Source organism: Haemorhous mexicanus, chromosome 4 (genome assembly GCF_027477595.1).
Source record: "Haemorhous mexicanus isolate bHaeMex1 chromosome 4, bHaeMex1.pri, whole genome shotgun sequence".
Lineage (NCBI taxonomy): Eukaryota > Metazoa > Chordata > Aves > Passeriformes > Fringillidae > Haemorhous > Haemorhous mexicanus.
Window position 1 is genome coordinate 20,636,551 of NC_082344.1, and position 21,335 is coordinate 20,657,885.

The following is a 21,335-nucleotide window of genomic DNA, read 5'->3' on the forward strand; positions in this document are numbered from 1 at the left end:
CCAGTCCCATGTTCTGAGCTCCCAAACCCTGCTGGTGGCAAAGGGGGTACCTGGGGCTGCCTTAGCTCCAGCATCTTTCCTGCTGTGATGGCTGTTTCCTCTTCAGTCTGCAGAGCAGCAAAGTGGTTTGGCACCTCAGCCTTTGGGAGAAGTCTCTTGCTCCTGCCAGGCCTTGCTGCTGCCAGCCTCCATTCTTAGCATTATTTCCCCTGTCCCTTCTGGGTGTGCTGGTGGGGGAGTTTGGCTCTTTGGCTGTGGACTGTGAGTCTCCTGCAGCCTGTGCTTGGAACCAGCCATCCAACTCTTGCCTACCACCTGCTGCAGGAGATCCAAAACCTGGGCACACCTTTTGCAGACAGGTTTGCTACCTGTCCCTGCCCTGGCAGAAAGGTCTAGGCACTGGCACTTGAGGGCTGGGCATTTCAAATTGCTTAATCTCTGAGTATTAAGATCCCAAAAAATCTGATTTCTTCAGCTCAGCAGCCTTCAGGAGTTTAAATATCTGCCAGGATTTGAGAGCCAGATAAGCAGAAGCTGGAAAATTTGAAAAGCCTTTAAACAACTAAAATGTGGATGGCAGCATCTCACGGTTCTCACTTAAATCATCAAGGATCCATTCTGTATTTCCCCTTTTTCTTCATGTTCTTGCCTTTGTTCTAATGAATGGGCTTAGGAACAAAATATATTGTGTCTTTAAACCTTTTCCAGTTAAGATTTAAATATGCCAATTTTATGAATGTAGGCCCTGTAGTGTGGGATTTTTGAGTTGAAAAATCCTCACATCTGAGCTGTAGCCTGCTGGCAGTCCTCTGCTGCACCTTGATTGGAAAAAGAAGAGATGGTGTTGGCACATTTTTGTCTCAGCTATGGAAAATGCAAATGTTACCCCTTTTGTACTGACTAACTGTTGATCCTGCATTCTTTTATATTCACTTTCATTAGAGTCCACTGTACTTGCAGTGAACAATTACTTTTTAAGTTGTCCACTCTTACTTTTCTGCCATTGATCTGACTCACGTTTTCAGCCTCATTCTCCCCTTTCTCAAGAGCAGGCTTCATTGTTCTTCTTCATACTTCTTTTTAAGGGTTCTTGCTGGGTTTTAGCACAGCAATTGAAAATATTTGCTCTTGCTGGCTTTTAAGGGTGCTGCTCTCAAGTGTATCTGTCCCAGCTTTAAAGAACTCCTAACAGATACTGCTGTATCTGGCAATGATACTTAGTTTCACTTAGCATTTTCCTACTGGTCCCAAGAGAATCCCTGCTGCTCCACAGGTACATTAGATGTGTTGCATTTATGAGTTTTTTTATTTTGGGTGGTGTGGGTTTGTTTTGTACTTCAAGAAGCGTTCATATAAAAGCTGTTACTGATTTGGTTTCCTTATTTTCTGGTGAAAGTGACGCTTGGGAATTTGTTTAAAAAATGAGCATTGCCAGTGACTCAAGGCAGGTCTGGCCAGTGTTCCTAGAGGTGTTGGGTTATACCAGAGTGTTCCCATGGCTGAGCATCACCAGGGCAGCAGCCACAAATGGGCTTGAGTGCCTTGGCCCTCTGCTCTGTTGTCATGGCTTTGCTAACCTGCATCACCTTCCCAGGAGTTCATGTAAAGCTGCTCTCAGCAGCCTTGTTTCTGTATAATCTGAATTTATAAACGTGTGATTTGCTTGCAGTACATAGCCTTGCTGGTGGTTTTGTAACCTGTCACCCTACTCAAACTGCTCATGGTTGCAGGCAGGAAGGTTGGCTATTCTTAGTGAAATGGAGACATTTCTGCATGGAATAAAATGCAGTTATTGTAAAATAAAAGACATTTTTGTTTACTTCTTTGTAGATCATTGTGCTTAATTATGTTGATTTTTTTATTATTATTTTCCTGTTTAGTGTGGCTGTACTGGTATTTTATCAACAAAGATGTTGATATGATTGATCTCAATACTTTAAAGTTCCAAAGAGATTTTGCAGTGACATGCTAATGATGGAGAAAAAAGATCAAAATTCACAGATACCTGTCAGATACCATTCTGTATTTTTGCCTACAATCCTAATCTTCTTTGTCCTCTTCCTTAGAAATCCTCTTTATCTTTTACACCATCATATATATTTTTTTCTTCCTGAATATCAAGAATAGGAATCTGTTTTATGAGTAAGATGATCGCTGGTGTTTTGCTCAAGCTGAGAGTTTGTTTTTTACTGTACCTAGAGTTTGTTCCTCTCCTTCTCCTTGCTGTTCCTCTACCTTCTCCTTACTTTTCAGAGTTGTTGGTCCAGGACTTTGCTGACAATATGCTTTAGTCTCTAACTTTTTTTAATGTGTTTGGCTGATTGGGTGTTCTGAGCTAGCTGTGTTTACAAGTCTTCATTATGTGAATTTTTCAGTGAACTTTTATTTAATTGTATGGCCATTATTTTTTAGGCTAAAATTATCTGTTTAGTAATCTGAACCTAGCATATTTGCTGAGTTTCCCAGTCTGAAGCTTAAACACTTGCTTGGTCTAGGTTGGCTTTTTCCTTCAGGCTTTGAGTAAACATGTAGTGATGCCTCTTTTCAAGGGGTTGTAGTTAGAGCTTGTGCATTATTCAGTATTCAAAACATAGCTGCTGAAGTGAAGGAAACTTTCAAGGGTTTAAATAGTTAAAATATTTGCTACCCTTTCTTGATGATCTCAAGGCTGTTACGATCTTGAAAGAGGTTGGCATGTTTTTACTGTTGGTAATCGCTTTAGTAGAGGAGCTGGAAAAAGGGAAACTGTATAAAAGCATTAGTAAAAAATAAACAGCTGAACTGTTGAGAAATCCTGGCTAGATACCAAGAAGTAAAAATCTGCAGGGATGTTGAAGTTGCCTTTGACAGCAGCCTCTGGTACAGCCAGGATGAAATTTTCATTGTTGCCTTTCAAGTATCTATTCCAGTCATGTCCAACCTGCAGTGAAGAAATGGAGCCAGTGGGTTGTTTTATTTTTCTTCTTTGCTGTTGTTGAGCATACTAGCCTGAATACAATAATGGAAGCTAAGTTGAAAATGACCTGGTAACTGCAAAATCTTCCTATGTGATTGCCATAAGTTGTTAATCTAGCAACTATGACTAATGTTTCTTTGCTTTTCACTTCTCGGCTTCTGATTCCAGACTAGATGGGATATATTTCTTTTTCTTCTGCATTCTGACTTGCAGTGGTTAGTTTGGACTCAAAATGCTGTATAAAAGCCTGATTCCATGTATTTTAATGTAAATATGCTTTCAGCTAGATATGGTATTTAATAAGCACTTACCACTTTGTAACGTAACCAAATGGTAAGGATAAAGAGTGCAAATAACTGATGAATGATAAAACTACTTAGATATATTTAAGTATTTTATGATCATACTGTTAAAAGATGGTAAGAATGGCCTTTCTTTTTGGGAGAAATGTGTACAAATGGAAACCAAAAGCAAATTATTTAAAACTATTTATAATTACAGAGTGAGGTGGTTTTCCCACTGCCTGATTTAGATGATTCTCTCCTTTTCAAACTTGGAGGCAATCATTACATGGATTGTGCTTGACACTAGGAGTCTTAACTTCTGGATCCAAGCCCCATGTGCATATCAGTATAGAGAAGGATGATGCTTTGGTTTGAGGTTTTTTTTTTTTTTTTGTGTCTGAAATAGTTTGAAGTTTTACTATCTGAGCTGCAAGCCTTTGCAAGTTGCTGAGGTGACAGTCAAGTGACACAGTTCAGAAGAAGACCTAGTGACCTTAATAACTGTTGTCTTCAAAAACAGTCTACTTTTGAGTAATCGTCTATGCAGTTAACCTATTTGACTTTAAGGCAGCAATATGATACCATTACTAATGTGTCCCTCGGAGTTGGCTGTTTTGTCTAGGGCTGCTTACCACGGCTGGCATCACTGTGCAGGCATTACTGGGGGAGAAATGCTTTCCCCAGGAGGTATTTCTGGCAGTGACATCAGATAACTTTGTATCTTTAAATGCCTGCCAATAAGTGAGCTGTGAGTTTGACTATCAGTGCAGTTCTTTCAGAGCTCAGGCTTCTTGAGTGTCAGGGCAGTTTGGTCTGGCTGGCACTCTGAGGTCAGAGTGGCACCCTTGGCAATCAGGGAGGCCAGGACTGCTCCAGCATAATCTCTGGAGCTTGGCATGGCAACTGTAATTCTAGCAGGGCTTTTTCCCCCAATCCTTCCACCTTGCGGGTGAAATGCAGCTGTTCTGTAGTGAGCTGCTGTACAAAATGGGCCCACAACGACTCCAGAGGAAATAATGTCACCCCCTCATTTGGTCAATGTTTTCACTGCCATGGTTCCTCATGAATTAATATTAAAACAAAGCTCTGCTTTTCCTAGTGAGTAGGAAACAGAATGTGCAAGGGTTTTGTCCCCTTGAGCTTATAATTAGTCCCCAGGAGCACGTAGGCAGACCCATGTGGTGTGCTCCCCCATCCGGGGCCCAAGTGTGCTCATGGGGTCAGCAAGTGCAGAAAATGCTTTATCGAGCTGATCTGTTTTCAGACTCTTGACACTGATACAGCTTTAGGGGAATGGTACAGTGTGGCCATTTCCAGCAATGTCTGTAAGGTTTCTCAGGTGGAAGTGACTCTGGCTTTGAATCTCACTGCAGGGGTTTGTTTAATATATAATTTGGGTGCTCTTAAAAATTCCTTTTATTTTTCATATGGTGTGTTATTTGTTTTGTGTTTAGAACACCTTTCAAATTAATAATGAATTTGTGTGTTATATTTTCTGCTGAGTATTGAGCTCTTCTTTTCATAGCCAGCATCAAAGGATTATCTCCTCATCTTGTGAGTGGCAGGGCTTTGGCTTGATCCTGTGATAGGTGGCTGTTGATTGACCTTTTGGGGTTGTTTAAGTCCATCGCTAAACAGTCATTTGTTTTTCTGAGATTTCCAAAATGAAAATTTGGCAAGAATGTTATGTGTGGTATGGATAACGAGTCTCTTGAGCAAGATAACCCGGTAATCAATGTTGGCATGTATGAAAATACATCATCATCTGTTAGATATTTTAAAGCTGCTTAACTCTTGCTTTATACTTCAGTGAGTTTAAATGTCTGTGCCCACATTTTCAGAGGGGAAACATTGCTTCTTTGTGTGCTGTGGTGTGAAGAGTGGACTGGTAATGCCTTTATTTTACTCCAGTGAATGATATTGTAAAGGTTTGATGTAAGTTATTACAGAGACTAAATTCAGCTTAGTGTGTTACATTTTGATAACAATTTTTTTCCCCGTGATAACCCTCCTGTGCATGTACAATACTTTCAGTCTGAAAAAATTTGATCGTATTGTCTTCTTTGGTAATATTATTCATAAAACTTTGAAAATATGTGTTTTCTGGAAGCCAATAACTTTTTAAAATATTGCAGTACCTGCTCCGGCCATCACTGCCACAGCTACTAAAATGGAGGTGGTTTCAGCAGAAGTCAACAGCTTGCTCCCTGAGGAAATCATGGATACTGGCATAACTCTGGTGGAGGACGACAGCATCGAGGCTGTTATTGTGTCGTCGCCCATGGGAGGAGAGTCCATTCCCATGGAAACAGAACTGGAAGAAATAGTGAACATAAGCACCACCAGCGACTCCTCAGCCACAACTACAGCCACAGTCACCACGGAATCGGTTCCTGCGCCCAGCAGCCACTCAGGAGATGCAGCACTGACCACCACAACTACCCCAAGCCCTGATGTGAACGCAGCTGTAAAGCCTGCCTTTCCAGGTGGCCTCCATAAACTTGGTGCTCAGACCCCTGTCACTATCTCAGCTAATCAGATTATTCTGAACAAGGCCACTGATATTAAAATAGGCAGTCAGAGTATTAAACCAGATGGGCAAAAGCTGATTGTAACAACTTTGGGCAAGTCTGGCCAGCCTATTGTTTTAGCATTACCCCACAGCCAGCTCCCGCAGTCGCAGAAGGCCGTGTCCCAAGCCCAGGCTGGAGACTCCAAGGTCCAAGGCCAGCAGATCAAGGTTGTCATTGGAGGTCGGTCGGAAGTGAAACCTGTTGTGGGTGTCTCAGCTTTGACGCAGGGAAGTCAGCTGATAAACACTGCGGCCCAGCCCTCTGTCTTGCAGTCCCAGCAAGTAAAAACAGTACAGGTAAAATGAGTTATGCTGATGAAACATCTTAAAACCAGTTCTGTTGCTGCAATTGTTGTCTGTTTCCTGCACTGATTGACACACTGTTGCTTTCAACCTTTGCATTTATTCTTTGTATTTAAAAAATACAATGCTGCTCTTAGCCCATGCTTTCATCTGTGAATGCGTTTGCCATTTTATGCTGTTTGCCTCTAGCTACTGTCTAGAAACTTAGGGTTTGCCTCAGAGAAAGTGAACTTTTCAGTAAACTGAAGATAATTTTCTCATTATTTTCATTTTATAAAAATAAATTCTACATACTTTCAGGAAGACTGAATTCAACTTTATATGCCTGTTGTTGTTTATTCAAAGTATACGCTCCTTTATGGAAGAGAAGCTTCTGCCTATTACATTCAGTTTGTTTAAATAAACTCTCTGAAAAAACTTCTAGCATCTGAAAAAGAACAGAAGGGTGTATCTTGTCTGCCTCAAATCTAGTTATCTAAAGCTGAACATTCAAGGTTTTGTTCCCAGTCTCTGGCATGGATCTTGAGATATTTGAAACCACAGAGAATCTGCTTGGATCTGAAAATGTGTTGAAAAGACTTGGGTTATGACCCAAAGGGTCTGATTCTCATCTGTTATGTGGCAGAACTAAATGTGAGTGACTTCCTTCTTCCTTTCTGCAGTGAGGCAGAAATAAGACTTCTTAAAGTGAAGGACAAGTAGAACTCAGTGCAGGTGATGATGGAAAAATATTTATTTTACTGTCTAAATAAAATGAGAAACTCTTAAGTATGCTATTAAAAATAATCAGCTGCACATAAAAATGACAAAGTTTAAAGAATTTTATTAGCCAAATGTTCCTTCATTGGTATTTCATGGCAGGGGAATAAGATCAATTCTGAATATTTTCTTTAAAGTTGCAGATGATTCCTTCACCAGTTTCTCCTTTCTCCTTTTTTATTGCTGCATCATACCTGGAAACATATTTAATAATGACCATTTGAAACATAAATGATTGTTACTATAGCTTTCAAGAAAGTCTCTGCTCTTTAGTCATCATAGGAACATTTAAGAGCAGATCAGTTCCTGTTAAGTGGCTTCATTATTCACTGCCAAGTGACAGATCCAGGAAACTGGGGAGAACGACTTAGCTGTGATGTGGTTTTTCCTTGCAGGGGATGATATGTGCTGTCAGTGACTGAAATCAGTGGCTTGGCCATCGACCCCTTGAGTTTGCCATTGGGAATTCCACATGTTCTTTAGCAGAAGCTCTTACTAATGGACTTGCACCCGTTTTTAAATCTAGTTAATTGCAGTTTGGGTAAATTTGTTTCGTTGTGGTTTCTTTTTGTTAAGCAGTTGGTTCCCTTTGCAAAACAGATTGAATTGTTAGCGCTTGAAATTCCTTTTTTCCCCACAAGGAGAGGAGGAAGTAGAAATGAAAAGCAAGAAGACAAGGTTAGCACCCGATATTGCGGGGGGGGAAATGATTGCATTAGCACTTCACAGACAGTGCTTTTCCCTGTAGAAAATTTCTGAAGTATCAGAGTGACATATAAGGCTGGGTGAGAGAGGCTGGCTCTACTCTACCCTGAATGACAGGGGAGGTAACCCATACCTTGAGTCCCCATCTTAGAAAAATGTAGCGATTCTTTTACCCCATCACCCTAAAGGAGCCCCTTAATGCTTTCAGTGAGTGGAAAAGGAGGCTGTGAATGCCTCCCTGACTCCCCGTGGGTCTTGTGTAATTTATCTTTTGTGAATCAGGTATTTCAGGAGGGCAGCACAAGACTTTTTGACTTGGTGCTGAGAATGAACTGGTACAGATTAGATGACAAAGAGCTCTTACCAGTTCTTGTGGTCACTATCATAAAGGATTTGCATATCATTAGAGAAACTCAATTGCCTTGACATCTAATCTAATCTTGTAATCTAATTGTGATAGTTGCAGTCTCAGCACCTGAGGCATAATTGGTAGAGTTCAGCAAAATGTTTGTTCAAATTTGACTCCTTCTCTGCTTACAGTTCTGGATGTAGGAGACTGTGAGGTGTTAAGTGTGGCAGGGCCTTTGGCCTCATCTATATTCAGAGGTTAATTACTGTCCTTATAGCAGCTTGTCCTGATTTAGCTGAAACTAGTGCCATGAAACTGCTGGGCAAGTACATCTGCTTTCAGCCTGTGGCTTCTGCCTGCCTACAGCCTTCCAAGTGGTGGTGTGCCTGCTGCTCTGCTGCTTTAGTCCAGGTTTATAAAGAAGGAGTTTGGCCTTGCACGTGACTCTGAACCAGGTGTCCAGACATATCACCATGGCTGCTGTTAAGTCTGCCTCGTGCTTGTTTTGTGTGGTAACTGGCTCTGGTTTTAACAGTGTCCGTAGCATTGTTGCTACCATGGCAAGGCAGCTGCCAAGCCATCATTGTGGCTTTATTTCATCATTGAAAGGGGACCTTGTGCACTCCCTAACCTCAAACTCTCATTCCTAGCTCAGTTTCTTCATCTCTGAAGTTAAGGTGTTCTTTTCTGTTTCTAGAGTCCCTGATTTTTCATGTTATGCCAAATATAAATGACATAGAGAGTGGGTACATGGACAGGCTCCCAACAGGTCATCTAGGGAGTGGATTTAAAGCTTCTTTGTGATAGCTGACTGTGGATATCCAGCAGTAAATGTGAGGTATGAGTGTGCCTGTATGAATAGAACAGAGTCTGAAAACAAAGTCCAGCCATATGAGCTTGCTAGTTCATCTTTAGTGAAGAGTGTTCAGGAAGACAGAACTTGACCCTTGAAGTCAAGTTGCCTGCAGGTAAATCTCTTGACTTCTGTAGGGGAAGAAAGGCTGGTGTGTGCTCCTAAATATAATAACATTGCTACAGAAGAGCTTGTTGCTCCAGGGAATATATTTGTAGTCTAACTCAAAGTAACTTGCAGAGGGCATGCTTAGCTTACATAGGCAGGGGGATAATGCTAAGCTCCTTGTGATCAGTGCAGGCAATGGCAGACAACTTGTCCATTCTTGTCCATCTTGATTATTTCCTCTGGCTTCTCCAATCTTTACTGAAATGGGCAGTGAGTTTCCCAGTGGTGCCAAGAAGCTTCTCCCTGGTGGCTGGGGTTATGCAGTGCCATAAACCTCAGAAATGCTGGCTTGGCAGCAGGTAGGGCCAGGAGTGCTGTTCCTCATTTATAACCAACCACATTTGTCTTGCTGTTTCCTAAACCCTGAGGGTATTCACTTTTTTATTAGACCTCCCTCTTTGTAGACAGCCAGTTCACCTAAAAAGCAGGGGAAAATTTATTTGAGGAAGATACTGCAAGTCGAGTATGAGGGAAGCAGAGCTACTTGTGTTGACCTTTTATTTTAGGATTTTTAAGGGTTTTTTTCTGAAATACTTTGTGTTAATGGTCAGTAGTATTTTACACACATTCATGTAAGTAATTTAAGCACATTTATTGACTGGTACTGGGAAACAACTGTGTTATCCAGAGCTGGCTGTTCCTGCTGAGTGCTTATCATGTTCTGAGCCAGACTTAGCTCTCACTTCAGAGAAAAAGCAATAGCAGTTGAGTTGCAATAACACCTTATGACAAGGTAAGATTCATTTAAGCAGGACAGAAATCTCAAATCAAGCAGATGAAAGGTGTAGAATTGATCAGAAATTAAAGCGTGTCCAAGCTGAGAAAAAAAATTACGGATCAAATGCCTGCTCATCTATCAGCTGTCTATGTGCTAAGATAATTGAATCCTTGAAATTGAAAAATGGCTTTGAGTTAAATTTTGTGTGGGGCTGTGAATGAAGCTTCCTTCTTCAAACAACTCATGTTTCAAAGTTTTAGTTAATATATTTCCAAAAAGAGCAGGTTTATTTCTCCCCTGTTTCATTATAGCACCTTGACAGTTGTATATCACTCATCAAGCACCTACTGTGCCTGAGGAGCAGCACATTTGTTCTGAGATGGAGCTTTCCTCTAAGGAGCACTTGTAGCAGCACTTGGCTTCCTTTAAATGAGATCCATTCTCTGGTGGTGCCTGGTGTCAGAGCTGCTCCTTGCTGGCTTCCCTGGCCAGGTGTAGCTCAGGCACACAGAGGTGCCCTTGGCTTTCCACAGCAGCCTGGAGGGCTCCAAGTGCCATAGCAGGGAGCTCCAGCTTCCCTGGCTGTGCCATGACTGTGCTGCTGGGAGCTGGGGCAGCCTCACGTGTGCTTTTTGTGGAGCAGCTGAAGAATTTGTTATGTGCTGCTGAATACTTTGAATGTTTTTGCCTTATGTGGTTGTAAAAAAAAGGTGTTTTCAGGCAACAAATTCTATAGATAGGGTTTTGTGGGGGAAACCATAACTTCCAGCCTACTCAATTGCTTCATTTGAGCATTTGTAACTGTCTCAGGCTGTCGAAAGTAGCTGTCAGCTCTGTATCTTTGCACATCAGACAGATTTCTGATTTAGCTGCTTGAGTAAGAAAGGTGGCTCTGTGCCCTTGAGAGGTGGCCCCCCACATGGATGTTAATGTGGTGCCTCTCTGATATTGCTGAAGTTGAAAGCTGGTGCCTATGGAATGTGGGGGAGGAGAGGCAGGATGTGCCTCACCTGTGGGGTGAGGAGGTGTAAGGGCTTAAGTAAATGTGAGCACTCAGCCTTCCAGCCTGCTCACATAGACTCAGGCCACATCCACAGGCAGCCCCTGGAGTCAGCAGGTTAAAAGTCTTTGGAAAGTCCTCCTCTAAACTGAACTATTCACTAGCTGGATGCCAATGTATAAAAACCATTGGAATAAATGCAACTGGTAGTTAACTTCTCAGTGTGGAAGGGGAGAAAAATCTTCTTTAAAAGATTTTAAGACTCTGTACTCCTGGTTACGAAGATTTCAAGCTGAAGTGATCTGTCATTGAATTGCTGTATGTGTTCTTGGTCCAGCTGTGTTTCAGGAGACTGGATTGCAGTATGAAAATAGATCTCCTTGTACCTGGAGATAGCCGACCGATTTGTTCTTGGCTAGTGGGTACTCAAAACTTTCAGGCCATGTACTTCTGGGGAACTGTTGCGGAAAACATTTTCCCCATTTGCAAAACAAGTGTGCTGCTATGTCAAAATGGTCAAGAGATGTTTCAGAGCAGTAGTGGTCATATTTAAATCACTGGGGACAAATTTTGTCCTGGTTGGCTGAAAAGGAAGTGACTTCATTTAAAGCTTTGAATACTGAGAGTTGCGCATTTAATTTTGACATTTTTATGTAGACCATGCACACGTAAGAAATAATTTCAGCATCTTGAAGATGAGATGTTTGCACAGAGAGCTATCTTCTGAAAAAGCTGAGAGGGATTTGGCTATCCTACTTTGGTAGCTGGCATTCTGAAGTGTCAAGGATAATCTCCTAGTTCTTTCCATAAGGAGAAGTGGAGATGAAATGCAAGATACACAGTTATTCTTCTAATTATGTGTGCAAGTATTGCCCTTTTTATTTTTTAATGTACTTAACAATACAGTAATTTAGATCCAAAATGCTCAAGTTACTTTAGATCTTTTTTCCTCCATCTTTTAGATTGCGAAGAAGACTCGAACCCCAACTTCTGGCCCGGTGATCACCAAGCTGATATTTGCAAAACCAATCAATAGCAAAGCTGTTACAGGGCAGACCACTCAAGTGTCACCAGTCATTGCAGGTTGTACTACTTTGACTTGTTTTGCTTTGCCATTTTTTAAAGGCTTTTCAAAGAAATGGTAATTGTAGAAATTCTTCTGTCTCAACACTTTTACTGTAGTTTCTGTCAAAGTACCTCAAGCAATTGAAAAAAGAATCAGAAAACTTTTTTGGTAGAAGCAGATAAATGCAGTTGTTGGTACCTTTATACTCATTTAGAATAATCTTGGTAATTGCAGAGTTGCTTTTACTGCAAGATACTTTTACTTCATGGATTTTGGAGAGGAGAAAAAAAATACCCCAGAGCCACAGAAAAGATTACTTGATGAACAGAAAGTATTTTCAGAAGCATTTCGTAAATACACAGGGGGAAAGGGAGACACATGCTTTTGTATTACTTTAATCTGTTTATAGTGGGACTTAAATGTAATACATGCAAGTAAAAGAAAAAAAATGTTTGAATGAAGAAAGTGAATAAAGCTGTGTTGTTTTTGTTAAGTTGCTCACCTACTTCAAAAATAACCATCACAGAAGTGTCTAGGAAAGTAATTAAGGCAAATAATAAATGGTCTTTCCCTTTGAAAAACAACTCTATATATCCTTATAAAAAATAAAAGCCCAGCTGACCACAGAACAGCAGCAAAAGCACCAACAAAATTAAAGAAAAAATCCACAGTGTAATACCTTATTTATAATGGCAGTGTATCTGTTGCTAAACGTCTTAGGCATCTAATTTTTCTGAGAAAGACAAATGTAGGAAGGTGGATTCATCATTAGAGCTTTGAAGGATGTCTAACTGCTTACAGATTTATCAGTCTAAATAGGCCTAAAATCTTTCCTAGGTATTTAAACAAATTTATTAAGTCTTTACAGCCCTGGGACTTGAGCTGGTTTTAAGAAGGATGCAACTGTCTCCTGTATTCAAAACACTGATAGATGCCAGCTAATGGCACAGAGCTGGAACATAATCTTTTTCTTGAGTTGGCAGGCTGCCTGCAGCCTGACATGTGTTTCAGGTGAAAGAGGAATTCCCCACCCCACTCCCCAGCTTGTCCCCTTTTCTCAAATTCCCTACCAAATATATAGACCTGTAAGAAGATTGCTGTGCTTATAAATACTTGAATTAAGTTGTTTGTGTGTTTAAAAAACAATGCAAACAAACAAAATATCCAACCAAAAAAACATAAAAAATTACTTGCAGTTTTTAAATCAGTATTTTGAAAAAACACCTGTGCCTGAGTCATCACTAAAACCATCACTGGGAAGTAAGGTTGCTTCATTAATTGAGAGGGAAATCTTTAAATATTGGTTTTTCCCTCACCATTCCAAATAGCCAGCACAGCTTGCCAGCATCATTTTAGAGAAGGTGTAACATTTGTGTTTGTGTTTTGATTTTCTTATGCATGTTTTCATGAATCTGTTAAATATTTTTAATTACCTGGAAATTCCTGCAAGCTGAGGTGGAAGTTGTAATCTGGAAAGACTTGTCAGTATAAGCAGCCAGATTCTCTTTGGAAGCGGATGCCAAGGAGGCGATGTAATGAGAAGGGGAAAGCTGTCACCAAGAAAATAACTCAAAGGATTGAAACCTCTAGATGTTGTTTTCCCCACAGACTGACATTCTTCAGGTTGCATGTGGCTTAGCAGCTGCTGGCAACTATCTATGCTGTTAGACTGCACAAAAGTGGTTATTTTAGAGCACACAGACTGCAGAGGAAATCAGCTTGCCGTAAGGATAGTGCTTTTTCTTGTTAGTTCCAGTTGACTTTAATTGTTCTGCCACCAGTTAATTTTGGATGGAAAAGTTATGCTGGTATTTGTTTGTTTCTTATTTTTGTAAATGTAGTATAAGAGAATGGGTGACAGAAGCTATGACAGAAATGAGTCTGAACCAAAGTGGAGCAGAGGAAAGCTCAGTGGTCAAGCATTCTTTGGAAAGAAACTTAGAAAGTATGAAAAAAAAAAATCTGTTTTCCATTCTGGGAGTTTGCAATATTCCTGAAACTGATGTCATGATTTGGAGCTGCTGTTTTTGATGTTTACTCATCTTTGGCTCTGTAAAAAGAGAGAGAGTATATGACACACACACAAAAACATGGATGGTAGTGTGACTAAAAACTGTTAGGCAGTGAAAGAGGCAACCATCAGCAGAGAAAGGAAAAAAACCAAAAACCTCAGAGCTGATTGTAGACAGACCAAACATTTTTTTCTTGGTCACTGTAACCCAGCTGGTGTTTGATGGCTGAGGTTTCAAAGGAAGTAGTCCCCCACCGATGCTCAGTTTCTCTGTGCACTGGTAGCAGCCCAGGGCTTTCCCAGGAAGCTGCCAGCTGGCTGGGTGTGTGTGTGTGATGCAGGTGTACTGGAGGGCTCTGCTCCTCAGGATGCTGTCCTGGCTGTCAACAATTGTCAGCTGAATGGCACAGAAAGCGCAATGTGCATTTTGGCTCTTTTTTAAAGCCTGAGCAAACTGTCATTTTGTTTGCAATAACAGCGATTATTTTCTTCTTTGTTGCTAAATCTAACTTAAAGAGTGCCAGTGTCCTTCCTGTCAGGTCATACATTCTCAGAAGTAGGGACAAATTGCACAAATGACAGGGAAAACTTTGCTTTAAAAGTTACTGTGATCAGGGATAACTGGAGCTGATGGTATCTTCATTGTTTATAGGTAGGGTTTTTTCACAGTCTGCCCCAGGGACACCACCAAAGACAATAACCATCTCTGAGAGTGGAGTCATTGGATCATCTTTGAGTACAACAACACAACAGACACCGAATAAAATAGCTATCTCACCACTCAAATCCCCCAATAAGGTAAGGACCTGTTCTGGCTGCAGCCTTCTATCCCTCCTGCACAGTGGTCTGAATGGAGCTCTCTGTGTCTATGCTACATACAAGCTGTTTATTATCTCTCCAGAGATAATAAACATGTCTCCAGAGTTCATAAAAGTATCTCCAGAGTCTCCATTTTGCATCACAATGCTCTGTGGTAATGCCCTAATTTAGATTTTTTTTTTCAACTGGCTCCCTCACTATGGTTTTAAGCAGGTATGCATTACTGCATAGTTTCCCATTCCTGCCATTTTTTTGCCATTCCCTAAGCAATGATTCTGAGAGCAGCTGTTCCCTCTTAGCCAAGCACTCAGACTATTTTTAATGCCTTCATAAAACATCAACAGGCTGTTCAAGAGGAGACCTCAATAATATTAATAGGTCAGCACTTATTAACCATTCCTGCCACTGCACAGGCAATTTAGCCTTCCCTGATCACTTGTCAAGTAAATGAGATTTGCAGTGGTCCTTGCACAGAGCTGGAGATTGGCACAGGTCAAGGTGACACTTGTGTTTCAGATTTGATAATTGTCTTGAGAAGTATTGCTGAAGAAAGGGAGATAGAGGGACAAGATGCACAGTGCAGGCAAACTAAAATATCATGAATAAAAAGCAGATTAAGAATAAAGAATTATTTTAGTTTGGCTATGCTTTAGTGTTATAATGTTATATAGATGGAGTAAAATACTTGTGTTTGACAATTATTAGTAAGTGAAGCAACATAAAGAAGTTAAGTTTTATTCTAAAGTTACTTTTTTAACTAGGAGTGAGTGTGAAACGACTCTTTAGGGTTACATCTTGAATTTACTGTTGATAAGCAATTCTAAGTACCTGGTTATTTTTAAAACATAAGGAAGTTCGGAACAAAAAGTAGAAAACCAGCCTTGAAAGGGGTGTGGTTATATAGAGTATTTATAAAGACTGCACTCTGCAGAAATGTGGTCAGAAGACTGGATCTCTGGGAAACTGCAGTGTAGATTTGAAAGTACTGATGTTCTTACACTTTGACTGAATCAGTAGTGTGAGGTGAGAATTTTCTTTTCTTTTGAACAGCTTTTCTTTAAAATTCCTATTTATGATGAAATAGTCATTGTACCAATTATAATGCCTTTACTTAGAAGATCCCTCTTGACAATGCTCAGGCTTTAATGGGATAATTTCCTTAAAAAAACCCAACAAAACAAATGGAAAGACAGCCCCTTACTACCACCCGGATGCTGTGCTAGGTTTCTTCAGGAGCCTGTTGGTGCTGGAAACCAGTGATGCCTTCAAGTTCCTAAAGGCTCTGTTTGCTGTTGCTACAGCTGGACCCGTGTGAGTTATGGTTAAATGCAGGACCCTTGTTCACAGAAAGAGCTCTGTTCTGGTGGAGAGCTGTGCTGTCCTGAGGAGGGGAATGTGTATGTACAGGGTCCTGTATCCTGCACAGAGGTTTAAACTGCTTTTTGTTTTGCCAAGCAGCTAACAGTGGTGTCAGTGGCTTCCCAACCTCCCAGCTCCCCCCAGAAGACGGTGGGCGTCCCACTGAATGTAGCGTTAGGACAGCAGATCCTCACAGTGCAGCAGTCAGCACCCTCCTCCCCTGGGAAGGCTATAGTCAACCACACAACCACCCAGGTACAGACTGACTTTCCTTTGTCTTCTGCTGTGTCTGTGTCATTGCTTGCTGGAAACTGCAGTGTTGGACCACGGCTTGGCAGCAGCCTGTCTGCTGCTGTTCTTGGGATGGTGTTTGCTTAGGAATTGGCAGAAGTAATGCCCCAAGGAGCGTGCACTTCTTCAGTTGAGGGGTGCAAACCAGTGCAAGCCCATATAATCTGTGCTGTTAGAAAGTAGCTTTCCAACCTGGAAAGCCCCACTTGGTGCAAATTCTTGTTTGTGTGTACTGAATCTCCCAAGTCACATGAAGAACTCTGTGACACAAAGACGAGTTCTTTGGGTGGTTCTCTCTCTTCTGCCAATGTTTCTTTGCCACTGCCTAGGGCTGCTCTCCAGGTATTTCTGAGGTTTGCAGCAGTGGAGTTCATATTCCTGGTGTAGAGGTCTGGGCTGAAACCTACAGAACCAGAAATTATTTATTTCCTATGTCTCATTTCTAGAAAAATGGGCTTTTCCATAATAGCTTTTATAAATAGTTTTGCATTAATTAATCACGAGACAAAACTGACTTTTCTTACAAATGACAATTTTTGCTGTTTTCCTCTTTTGTGATCTTAGGTAAATCTTTTTCTATCACAATATCTGTGCTCTTGTGGTAAACATGAAATGATGTGTATGGGTGCAAATATATGCAGAGTATGGATATAGCAGGGAGTGGACACACATGTACAGCGTGAGACCAGAGACTCAGACAGATTTTCCCAGTCTTATCTTACTGATACAGGAAATAGTTGGAATGCTGATGTGGGAATATGGACACCATAGACATCTGACCTGTTTTTTTCTCCAGGGAGAACTGTCTTCTGAAATAGTTGTTAAAAGGTTAAGTCTCTCTTGATGCAAGCACCCTAAGTGAGAAAATGGAGATGTCTGTGGGAATTCTGTTGCAAAGCTGTCTGACACAACACAAGGGCTTCACTTGCCTTCACTGGGCTCAAGAACATGCCTTTAGTAGAACTGTCCCTTGAATTTCACAATTTTCCCAGTTGTCCTTGGATAGCAGCTGTTCATTGGTGCACTAGAGAGAACTGGTCTCCCTTTGATAATGTCTGTGGCTATACTTGCACATAGTGCTTATTTTGATGCTCTGGCTTGTTAAGGTATAAAATGTCTTAAGAAAAATAAAAAATCCCAAGAAAACACCTTTTAGAAGAGCAGGGTTGTTTTTCTAGTAAAATGTGTGCAAATTGAGATTTCATTCATGTAGTTGCTGAAAGCTCGGCAACTGGGAAAATGTTCTCATAAGAATTCACATCATACTGACAACCAAGTGTAATACTTAAACTTGATGTCAAGGACAATATGCTTTATACCAATAGTAAAAGATACTGAGAATAAAAAGCTGAGCTCTAAAAAAGTTAAATGGAAGGAGAAAATGGAAGAAATCAAGGTTTGAGGTTGAGCAAGTCTGGGAAAAGGCTGTTATCAAACCAGTAGACTTATAAATGTGTATAAATGAAATGAAACTTTCTTGTTTTTAGTTTGTAGTTTGAGAAAAGTTGGAAAGATGAACTTTTGCAGATTCAAGCTGTAAGGTAGAACAGGTCTGCTGAGCTCCCTTTCTTTCAGCATTTTGCCTTTTTTCTTAATGAATTTGTTTTGCTACTCTTCATTGTTCTTGCTTCTTTCATTTCTCAGCTTGTACTCTTTCTGATGTCCATCAGTTATGGGTTCTGTTCCCTTTTCTTCTCAAAGGTTGCACAGTGATTTCTGTGGGTTAATTACAAACTGTCTTAACAGGACATATCTGCACACACACAGATAAATTATGATGCAGTTCAGATAAACTGTTTTGCAAGTTCTTACCATGTGCTTTTAATAGTAGGAATATTTCTATGTTTGGTTGTTTGATTGTGGAAGACAAACTGAGCCATGTTCTCTGTAGTCACTGGAAATAGTTTTGGCAGATGTTGTATCTTGTGAAGTGGCCTGAGTCACCCTACTCATGTAAATACTAGTTTACTCTTGTGTTTGATGTAGAGCATTGAAAATGGAACTGAGTTTACTCTGAGCTGTTGAGAGGCATTTAATCCCTTTGCATCTGTTCTACTTTTGAAAGCAAAAAGAGGGTAACTGTCTTCCCTCTCAAGAGTACGAATGGTATGCTAGAGTTGCTTACTAATAAATTGAGAAATAAACATGTTGATGTTCTTTCTGCCTTTGTACAAGTAACTTTGTGCTGTCTGTGTTGGCTTAACAGGCTGTGAAATCAGCAGTGCAGACCATTACTGTAGGAGGAGTGGGTACATCTCAATTTAAGACAATTATTCCCTTGGCAACTGCACCCAATGTTCAGCAGATTCAGGTACCTGGAAGCAAGTTCCATTATGTCAGACTCGTTACTGCCACAACAGCCAGTAGTTCAACCCAATCTGCCAGTCAAAATCCCAGTACAAATACTCAGCCTCTGCAACAGGGTAAGTGCTGCTGGTGACATTGTCTGAAGCCTCTGTTGGGTTTTTCTTTCGTGTTTGTTCTGTAACTATTAAAATGAATACATAACAGAGATCTGTGAGGACTGACAGATGTACTTGGTTTTGTGGTAAGACTTCCATAAATTCCATATTTTGCTGCTACCTCTGGTCTGTATGTGAAAATGCTCCTTTGTGTCAAATTGCTCTGTAGTTGGGCCTGAATCCTGGGAGCATTTTAGGTTGCTTTTCCCTAGTTGACCAGATTTGTGGGTGGTTCATGACCACTCCCATCTCCTCTATATGAAGAGCGTGAAGGCAGGACAGCCCACAAGCACATTGCCAGAACTCCTGCAACATGAAGATCCTTCCATGTAAATTGCTTTAGAAGTGTTAGGTGTTTTTGCTGGTTTCTGTCCATGCTTTCCAGAGAGGTAATGGAATAAAAGATTTCAAAGGGAAAAGGGATGTCCAGTGTCCAAAGGAGGTCTGCACCCTGACTGGTGTTTTAATCCATTGCTGTGAAATGTGTGCCAAAGACCTGTTTACAAAGGTGTTGTCTAGACCCAAGTGTTGCATGCCATGAGTTACAGTGTTAAGTACCTCTGTGTTATGCACCTGTGACAGTCTGAAGGGCTGAACTCTGGACTTGCAGTGACTAACACACATTCATATGATGTTGTTTCTTGATCCCAGCGAAGCCCGTGGTGGTGAACGCGACCCCCGTGCGTATGTCAGTTCCCATAGTACCAGCACAGACTGTGAAACAGGTGAGTTGGGTTTAAGTCATGTAATAGTCCTGACTTGGTTTGGCTGGACAGAAAAAAAGTCTGCTTCCAGCTCTGTAAAAAACTGTTGTACTAATCAAAGTGTGTTCTGAATGACTGAAACACTGATTTCATAAAGCTCTCTTCTCTCCAGGTGGTGCCCAAACCAATCAACTCAACTTCTCAAATAGTCACTACCAGTCAGCCCCAACAAAGACTTATCATGCCAGCTACTCCACTGCCACAGATCCAGCCCAACCTCACCAACCTCCCCCCAGGCACTGTGCTGGCACCAGCCCCTGGCACAGGAAATGTTGGCTATGCAGTCCTTCCAGCTCAGTATGTCACACAGGTATGGCCTTTCCCAGAGATGGTTAAGCAGATGTTGCTCTTGTGGAATATTCTGCCTTTCTCTTAAAGGTTTCTGCTCTGTGACTGCCACCTGCAACTGAAGCAACAGTTTCTGTAAGGGACCCTTGGCAGAATGATGATGGCACTTTAATTTAATCATGGTTGCAATTAAAGCTTTGTTGTCTCAAAGGAGTTTTTATTAGCATAATAGCACAGCATTTCTGTAAGCAGGATCAGTGTAGTGCAATTTTGAGTAGCGTACAGAATTTATAATGCCAACTTCCTCGAATCACCTAGATCTCAGCTTGGAATTTCTAATCACCTAGACCCTTCATATTGGGTGAGATCTTGATACATAGTTTGCTTCATCACTTTAGCAATCATAACCTAGACTTGAAAATCATATGAAAGAGTACAAGTCACTTAGTCCTCAGAGGAAGCAGATGTCAGTGGAGGTTACCCTGGCCACTGGCAGTCACAGGGCTCAGTGTCCAGCAGCAGTTCCAGTCCAGGTTCATCACTTAGGACTTGGAACAGCTTGATTTTATAACTGCTCTGTGTGTTGTTACACTTCCCTGTTCCCTGACAATCACCACCACCTGGTTGTCTGGGTGCCCGAGACTTCCATGGCCAGTAAGGAGCAGAGTAATTGGTGTGGTGCCCAGGAATCTTGAGACCTGTAGTGAGGGGAAGAAGAAACCCTATTGGTTTGTCTGCTTGGTTCACAGGACTGTCAGGGCCTGATGAGGAGGAGAAAGGGATCATATATGTCACCTGCTTGGTCACAGAGAATGGCTGTCTTCATTATAAAAGGGTGTTAGTTAATGCTAAGCACATTGCCAGGAGTCAGAAGCAGCTGGTACCAGTCACCCAGCTGAGGCCTAAGGATTAGTTTTTAGCTCTTTGCCAGGATCTTACCAACATTCAGGATAAAAAGGAGAATAAATGAAATGTTCTGCTGAAGGCTGAAGTTTGTAGAAACAAAGACTGATAGCTCCTGGCATTACTGGTACTAGACTGGTTTCTGGTTGCCTTTTGGTTTTGTCACAGTTGCAGTTTGACACTGAAGATTGTTACTGTGTCCTTCCAGTCTAGTTCTGCAAATTTTACTTGAAACTAGCATCTGTTGGACCTCTCCTCTGAGGTTTGTGTTCCAGTCACAACTTGTTCCCATTTGCCCGGCCCCAGCGGGTCTGTATCTTGCTATGTGCCAATATGTCCCCAGAACCTGTCCCAGCAGGAGCAAACAGCTGCTTCTAGGTAATGCTAAAGAAGGTAGCCCAGAGCAGTGTTGTTTGGCAGGTTCTTATGAAATTTTGGTTTTTTAATGTGAAAAATAAATGGTGGGTTCAGGTATGCAGAGGAGTTGGAGTGCAAACCATTTTGCTTACTTTCATGGTAAGTGGCTTGTATATAAAGGAAGCTACTAATTCGTGCAGGAAGTGGTTCTGCTCTATTAGGGGGAAAATGAGCATGCTTTTAGGAACAGGAGCTGTTTGTGGACTGAACATTTCTGTGTGTTATCCCTGTCATCTGTATGGATCTAGACACTGTGATAGACAACAAAAAATACAATCCCAAATAGTA

The 21,335-nt window shown here is 41.2% G+C and overlaps 1 protein-coding gene across 7 annotated transcripts in view; it reads left to right on the forward strand.

Annotated features, from left to right (window-relative positions):
- The window catches only part of LIN54 (lin-54 DREAM MuvB core complex component), a 40,063-nt gene that overhangs the window by 10,486 nt on the left and 8,242 nt on the right, over nucleotides 1–21,335 (forward strand). For 5 of the 7 annotated variants that reach the window (XM_059844027.1, XM_059844028.1, XM_059844030.1 and 2 more), the window contains 7 exons: nucleotides 5,376–6,109; nucleotides 11,630–11,750; nucleotides 14,397–14,542; nucleotides 16,022–16,177; nucleotides 18,420–18,636; nucleotides 19,327–19,400; nucleotides 19,552–19,749. In XM_059844027.1, the coding sequence (XP_059700010.1) occupies nucleotides 5,411–6,109; nucleotides 11,630–11,750; nucleotides 14,397–14,542; nucleotides 16,022–16,177; nucleotides 18,420–18,636; nucleotides 19,327–19,400; nucleotides 19,552–19,749 (1,611 nt within the window). In that variant the 5' untranslated portion in view covers nucleotides 5,376–5,410. The remainder of the gene's footprint in view (nucleotides 1–5,375; nucleotides 6,110–11,629; nucleotides 11,751–14,396; nucleotides 14,543–16,021; nucleotides 16,178–18,419; nucleotides 18,637–19,326; nucleotides 19,401–19,551; nucleotides 19,750–21,335) is intronic. The other 2 variants (XM_059844031.1, XM_059844032.1) reach the window with 2 other exon arrangements.